This window comes from Solanum dulcamara, chromosome 3, assembly GCF_947179165.1.
Source record: "Solanum dulcamara chromosome 3, daSolDulc1.2, whole genome shotgun sequence".
Taxonomy (NCBI): domain Eukaryota; kingdom Viridiplantae; phylum Streptophyta; class Magnoliopsida; order Solanales; family Solanaceae; genus Solanum; species Solanum dulcamara.
Window position 1 is genome coordinate 649,795 of NC_077239.1, and position 8,310 is coordinate 658,104.

General features: G+C 33.5%; 1 protein-coding gene across 1 annotated transcript; it reads left to right on the forward strand.

Moving 5' to 3' along the window:
• The first annotated feature begins 4,560 nt into the window (after nucleotides 1-4,560).
• LOC129882048 (uncharacterized) lies at nucleotides 4,561-6,619 on the forward strand. The gene has a single exon (XM_055956171.1). It carries the CDS (start codon nucleotides 4,639-4,641, stop codon nucleotides 6,499-6,501), a length of 1,863 nt encoding a protein of 620 aa, XP_055812146.1. The 5' UTR covers nucleotides 4,561-4,638; the 3' UTR covers nucleotides 6,502-6,619.
• The last annotated feature ends 1,691 nt before the right edge of the window (nucleotides 6,620-8,310 follow it).

An 8,310-nucleotide genomic window follows, 5' to 3' on the forward strand; every position in this document is an offset into this window, starting at 1 on the left:
GTGGGTGGGGGGGAGAAACAGACACTATATTGGAAAAAGAATAATGAAATTCATCTCCTTTTTACTTTTTATTTCTTTCTTTTGGCAGATATTAAATCATATAGGTATAATTTCATCAAATTGAGTGGAAGTTCCCATCAAATAAATTCGATTAAACTCCAATTTTGAAAATTCATACTAGCATACAAAACATTGATTTGATATGCTTGTTCCTCTTGGTGGGATGTAGGTCATGCTGGCGCAAATATCAGCTCAAAGTCAGTATTTGATATTTGTATTGGAGCCTCAACTAATTTTAGATTCAAGTCACATAAGACCTATTTAATGAGATGCGCTCTCTAACAAGACTTGATTCCAAAAGTTTTAGTTAAGTGGGAAAGAATCATATTCAAACCTACCACCATCCTTGTTGGTAAAATTGTTTGTACCATAGTATTAGCATTATTGTTGGTCCCAATTTTTATGATATGACAAAAGTTGAAACCAAGTGATAGCATGCGCAATGGGCTAAGTTGGAGGGGACCTCAAGGAGATCATGACGTCGTACTAATGTGGCTATGAGGAAAATTAACAATCAATGACAGAATCAGAATTTTTACTAAGGAATTTAAAATATAAAGAAGTAAACATACGAAGAAACTGTCTCAATAGGTTCAACATCTACTATATATACATAAAAAAATAATTTTGAGTGTATATATAAGAGTATAATTTTTCGATGAATAGGGTTCAGATGAACCCCCTTCTCGTACCCTAGCTCTGCCCTTGCTAGTAGCAGGCTTGGGTTGGCCGGGGGTGTGATTTCCGTCCAAAGAAATTTCAGTTTACCTCCTTCCTTACCTTTAACTCCACCCCTGATCGCGATGGATACTCGATTTTTCGTTGCTCTCTCACCCGGCGCAGATACCTGATTTGACATTCGTTTAATCTGAATTTGTTCGGAAAGTCTGACTTCATAATCAAAGCTCAAATCTTATAAGTTCTATGATTAAAAATAATGCATTACTTATTACTATACTACAACTTTATGTTTTTGTGGTTGTAATAAGTGCAACTTGATCTGGCTCTACAAAACTTTAAACATGCTATATTGTTGGTCAATATAAACTCTTTAATACATCTATCAAGACAACTTTTATAGTGGAAAAGGAAAATGATTGATCATGAAAACTCCAAATTAGGTTTTCCTTATCTAGTTAAACCCACCCAACAAATTAGGAAAGTGAGATGCAATTTTCCTACATACCAAATACCATCATCTAGTTATTACACGTAAAAAGAACACATATTAATAGTGCTCCCACTTGATAATTCAATGAAGAAACGTGATAAATATAATTTAGGGTCTAGTCAAATTCAAAAAGAGATATACCAGATTTCCTTTTCCCTATTATATATGCCCCCTCCACCCACCCCACTCACCATGTCAAAAATAGTGACAGAATCAGAAATTCATACAAAAAAAGACAGTCCGATGCATTAAAGCAAGGAGATTAATAATACTATATATAAGATCTAATCCTATATTTCGAGTTGATTGTTTATATAGTCTTTACGCTAAGCTGGAAGATTGGAGACGCACCTTGGAGTCTAAGGGGTTTAAGCTGAGTAGGACCAAGACAGAGTACCTAGAGTGCAAGTTCAGTGAGACACCTCAAGAGGTTGGCGCGGAAGTTAGGCTCGGGGACCAAGCCATCCGAAAGAGAAGTAGTTTTAAGTACCTTGGTTCTATCATGCAAGATAGCGGAGAGATCGACGAGGATGTCACACACCGTATTGGGGCAGGATGGATGAAATGGAGGCTCGCCTCCGGTGTGTTATGTGACAAGAAGGTGCCACCACAACTTAAGGGCAAGTTCTACAAAGTGGTCGTTAGACCAGCTATGTTATATGGGGCGGAGTGTTGGCCAGTTAAGGTCTCCCACGTGCAAAAGATGAAGGTTGCCGAGATGAGAATGTTGAGAAGGATGTGTGGGCATACCAGGAGTGACAAGATTAGAAATGAGGCTATTCGAGAAAAGGTAGGAGTGGCCTCGGTGGAAGACAAGATGCGGAAAACGCGACTGAGATGGTTTGGACATGTGAAGAGGAGAGTCCCAGATGCACCAGTGCGGAGATGTGAGAGGCTGGCCATGGATGGTTTCAGAAGAGGTAGGGGTAGGCCGAAGAAATATTGGGGAGAGGTGATTAGACAGGACATGGCGCATTTACGACTTACCGAGGACATGACCCTAGATAGGAGGGTGTGGAGGACACACATTAGGGTAGAAGGCTAGTACATAGTGGTTTTATTCTCCCTTATTCGTAGGCGTATTAACGCACTATGATTTCTTGTACTCTGATGTATGTTATTTATGGTATTTATGTTATTATCCAATAATAATATCTACTGTTTTTTGTGCTTTGATTATACTATTGTTTGGACCATTTTCGTCATCTACTTATTTACTCTAATATTATTGTCTGACCTTTTTCTATGCTTTTATTGAGCCGAGGGTCTTTCGGAAACAGCCGTCCTACATTGGTAGGAGTCAGGTCTGCGTACACTCTACCCTCCCCAGACCCCACGATGTGGGATTTCACTGGGTTGTTATTGTTGTTGTTGTTTATATAGTCTTTTAACTACTGAGAATCATATGACAAATCAACTTTTTAAGTTTTGTAATAAAAAAGTTGTTCTACCATTGAAAATAGTGTAATATAGTCACTTTTCTTTATTTTGTAACAGAAAAATCACTTTAATATTGATATATCACACCAAATATACTCTTAGCTGAAAGTGTATTTGTGAGAGAAAAAGCTTAAAATAGTCCCTTATTTTTGGGTTAAGACTCAAAGTCATGCTTAAGTTTTCATATAGAGCACTGTCCCTCATGTTTGCAATATTAGTGCACTTTTGGTCCTTCCCAAACTTTTGCCTATTTTTTAACATTGATTTTGTCCACAATTTCATGCATAAAATGTTCAATTGTCTTTTTATATATTTAGTAGAAATAATAATTTCACGTGAGAGAAGGTGAGAAGAAAAATTCCTTATTCTGTTTAATAGAAATATGTCAAGGTTTTTTTAGTTTAGCTATAATAATATTACTTCTGAAAAGGATAAATTATTCTTCTTCTCACCTTCTCTCATAGAGTTATTATGTCAAGTTTTTCTTAGTTTAGCTATAATAATATTCCTTCTGAACATGATAAACTGTTCTTCTTCTCACCTTCACTCACATGGAGTTATTATTTGGGGGAGGACCAAAAGTGCACCAATATTGCAAACATGAGGAACTATTAGTACTCCATGTAAAAACTCAAGAATGACTTTGAGTCTTACCTCAAAGATAAGGGACTATTTTGGGCTTTTGTTTCCGTATTTGTGACATACAATGTTTGAAGACGAGAAAATTAATAAGAAAATCCTATAACTATTTTAACCAAAATTGGGATATCCTATCCATGAACCCGACCTGAATTACATAGAAAAAGTCGCTATGCGGTTGGATATAGGTTCACTAGGTTCAACTGAGGTCAATACTTTCAACACAAAATTCACAAATATTTAAATTCATAACTTCTAAAATTCAATAATTTAATAATAAAAATAACATAAAATTGACCTAGAATTATAAATTTTGAATCCACCTCACAATTAATAATTACGTGTAAGGACACATAGAACCGTCTCATTTTGTACTACACCTTTTTAACTTACATGCTTAAGATGGAGAAGATTTAGCTTGTCATTTTCATTATTATAAGGCCCCTCCACTTGCAAAAGCATAAAAAGGATGGTCACTATCAAGTCGATATGAAATTCCATTCCTAAACACTACCACTCGGAGTTATAATAGGATGAATAAGATTTTTTTATTATTAATAAGAGGTTTTGGATTTGAGCCTTGAAATAAAAGTAATTATAGAAATAATGAATTTTATGTGGCCTGAATTCGAATTAGTCAGGCCCAAAGCGTGTACCGAACAAGTAATTTACAAGAAGAAAAATTTACATAAATGTACTACATTAAAAAAATATTTATCATTTATAACAATAATATTTTTTTTCGCTGAACACTTATAATATAATTTTAATACATATTAGCGAGAATAATTTATAAAACTCATATAATACAAGTTTTATTCATGGATAATATATTTATCACATACTTTAATACACTTATAATACATTGTGTCAATTTCTTACCAAACAAGTACAATATATTTTAAAACACTTATAATACATTTATATTGCATGCATAATTCACTTTTAATACAGATATTTCATAATATTGTTATATATTGCTATAAATGATAATAAATAAAAAATATCGCTAAATTATTTATTAAAAAGTGTTTTTCCTAATAATTTTTCCTTACAAAAATTACCTTAGAGATAGATAATCTTGAACTTTTGACCTCACTTGTCCCACGGACAAAATTTATCATTTTGTTTGCTGGATCTTAAAGATCTGCCTTTAAGGCAAGCGGGTCAAAAATTCAATATAATTTTTTTAAAAATAAGTCCTTAAAACACTACCAAACAAATATATATATAAGTCCCACAGTGCACTCAACATTTACTTAGACAAACAAAACATTCAACCAAATCAAAGCACACAAAATACATTTCCTTATCATAAGCCAAAAGAAATGGTGAACACTAAGTTGATGAATGGACATGGTGGCCTCAACTCCATGGCGAGTTTTGGCTACCATGTCTTTATAGGCCGATGGTTCATGGTATTCGCGAACCTTTTAATCATGTCCATGGCTGGTGCAACCTACATGTTTGGCCTCTATAGTGGTGAAATCAAATCGTCGTTAGGCTATGACCAAACAACATTAAATTTGTTAAGTTTCTTCAAAGATTTAGGTGGTAATGTTGGGATTATTTCGGGTCTAATCAACGAGGTAACTCCACCATGGGTTGTACTATTCATTGGTGCAATTATGAACTTTTTTGGGTATTTTATGATTTGGCTATGCGTCACAGGACACATAGCCAAACCACGTATTTGGCAAATGTGTTTGTACATTTGCATTGGTGCAAATTCACAAACATTTGCTAATACTGGCGCATTAGTCACTTGTGTTAAAAATTTCCCAGAAAGCAGGGGAAGTTTATTGGGTCTATTAAAAGGATTTGTTGGTCTAAGTGGTGCAATTATAACACAATTGTACCATGCCTTTTATGGTAACAATGGTAAGTCATTGATTTTATTAATTGGTTGGCTTCCTGCTGTTGTTTCTTGCATTTTTCTACGTACCATTCGGATTTTAAAGGTCGTTAGACAGGCCAACGAGACCAAAATATTGTACAAATTTTTGTACATTTCACTTGGCCTAGCTGGTTTTATCATGTTAGTCATCATCATACAAAACAGGATCAATTTCGCGAGGTTTGAGTATGCAGGAAGTGCAGCCGTTGTGTTGATTTTGCTCTTTGCCCCGTTGATCATCGTGTTTCAAGAAGAAATTAAACTTTGTTACGTTAAGCAGCAAGCCTTGGATGACTCTCAATTGAAAGTGGTTAGTGAAAATCCGCCTTCAGTAGAACTGACTCAGTCCCAGAAACTCGCTTTGAGTGAATCTGAGGAAAATTCATCATCAGTAGAATTGACTAAACCCCAGAAGCTAACTCAGACTGAATATGAGGAAAATTTATCTTCAATAGAACTGACTCAACCCCAGAAGTTAGGTCAGAACGAATATGAGGAAAAACAAACTTCTTGCTTTAGTAATGTGTTCAATCCACCACCAAGAGGGGAGGATTATACGATATTGCAAGCGCTTTTTAGCATAGACATGATCATTCTATTCACCGTGACCACATTTGGTGTGGGAGGGACATTGACAGCTATCGATAACTTAGGTCAAATTGGAAAAGCCTTAGGTTATCCTGAGAAAAGCATAACAACGTTTGTGTCACTAGTAAGCATTTGGAACTACCTCGGACGAGTTGTCTCAGGATTTGTATCTGAAATCTTTCTAAAAAAGTACAAATTCCCGCGCCCTATGATGCTCACATTAGTCCTCTTCCTCTCGTGCTCAGGCCATGTACTCATCGCATTTGGTGTCCCAAATTCCCTCTACATCGCGTCTATACTAATGGGGTTCTGTTTCGGAGCTCAATGGCCTTTGATTTTCGCGATTATATCGGAGTTATTCGGATTGAAATACTACTCAACATTGTACAATTTTGGTGGTGGTGCTAGCCCTGTTGGTGCATATTTGCTCAATGTTAGAGTGACTGGACATTTGTATGATAAAGTGGCTACAAAGCAAATGTTAGCAAAGGGGCTAAAAAGGGAAATTGGTCAAGATTTAACATGCATTGGAGTGGAGTGTTACAAAATGGCCTTTCTTATAATTACTGGGGCTACATTGTTAAGTTGTGCTATTTCTTTAATTTTGGTTATTAGAACAAGGAAATTTTATAAAGGTGATATTTATAAGAAGTTTAGGGAACAAGCAATAGTTATTGATGATCCTAAACAGATAGGTAATCCTTAATTAATTTTATCACTATGTAGATATACTGATAAAAAAATAATTATGAGCAATTATTGACTCATAGGAATTATATGTTGTATCATTTTCAGTAATAGACATATACTACTGATTATTCACATGTTCTTGTTTTTTTGTTTTTTTTTGTTTCTTTTGTCTTTTTCCTGTCAGAGTCAGAGATTGAATTTTAAGTTTATGAGTTCTAAATCTATGATTCTTTTTATTAACCAGATAATAAGGAGTGTCTATCTTTAATTAGTCTTACATGTATGACACAAAACCGTATGGATACAAATACCGAGTTAAAAATCCAAAAAAATCCTGATAAAGAACATTTTTCCAGCAGTGAAATCATTAATTTAAGTAAAATATTCAAAATTTAATATTATGTATAAGAAATGATTTTTTGATCTATTTATACAATATACTTTTTTTTTGATGAAGGGTATTTAGTTGACCATCTTTTAGTCTACATACACCATTATGTTTCACCTTTATTATTTATATATTATACTTCCATTTGTTATTTTTAGTTTAAGTGTTAGGCGGACAACTATTTAGATTATTTTCACTAAAAAATCTTAATAAAAAATGTTTTTAAAAAAAAGCTTTATACAGTATAAATATAAATTAATCAGAATTTCAAAGCCACCACCGAAATACATCATGAAAAATAAAAAAGAGCACATTATTATGGTATAAATAGGTTTTCTTGGGGCACCCACCATGATGTATAAACCTGTCCAAAAGATATGTATGACCACCAAAAAAAAAAGCTAATAATAGAGCAAAAATTGACAAAAAGGACTCTCTTAGAAATTTTAATTTTATCCCTTCAAAAATGTCAGTGTCTGAGAAATGCAAACCAACCAATTCAATGCATGCTTCTATTTGTTTTCAGTAGCTTTCACTTGATTTTAAAAGCAAATGAATCCTATTGATCAAATATAACGTCTTTGACGAAGGGAAGACGGATGAAGACAAGTTAATTGACATGTTTCTAAGTTGATGAGCTTTGTAGACAAGGCGCATAGGATATCTTTTATAAACTCCACATCAAAAATGAGAGAGAAAAATGAAGAATTTTATAAGTCATAAGTCAAGTTTATATAGTATGTATGCTTTTGAAATTCTATGTGGCGTAACTCGAAAGACAATTCGAGTAGGTCTAGAACTCAAAGCGCACAATACATGTCATTCTTGACTTGGACTATGGTCTATGGCTATGATATTAAGCATGCTATAACATTTATCTGTGGTTACAAAAGTTATCTTGATTGTGATCTTAAATATTTCATAACATTTGTCTGGTTATAAAAATTTCTCATTAAAGATTAAAAAGTATAGAAAATTTAGAATTAAAATTGTTTCCAAATTTAAAAATATGGCACTCTCTTTAAAATGAACTAATTCTAATAAAAAGGACAAATACATAAACGCCCCTAAACTTTGGTTTGATAATTTCATTTTGACACATGAATCAAGGCTAGGAATACTTGTATTTTAGAAATATATACCTATTGGACACAAAATGTATAATTCTAAACAATATTCGATGAGTAAATATCACCAAACAATTTCATTCGTTAATCAATTACATCTAAAATTATTACAATCAAGATAAACATAGTCAAAATTTAATGAATATTGTACCAAATATTGTAATAATTTAACCTTGATATTAAATTTTTTTGTTTTTGATATAGTAATTCGATATCTACCATACTATGTCCACCCGCTGAATGCCTAAAAAACATTTTTTTTTGTCAAGATGGCCAACTCTATCAAGACTGTAAATGGGCTTTAGTTCCG

Bases quoted from the DNA above. Each gene is read 5' to 3' on its own strand.
- LOC129882048 (XM_055956171.1), top strand. From the start codon at position 4,639: ATGGTGAACACTAAGTTGATGAATGGACATGGTGGCCTCAACTCCATG.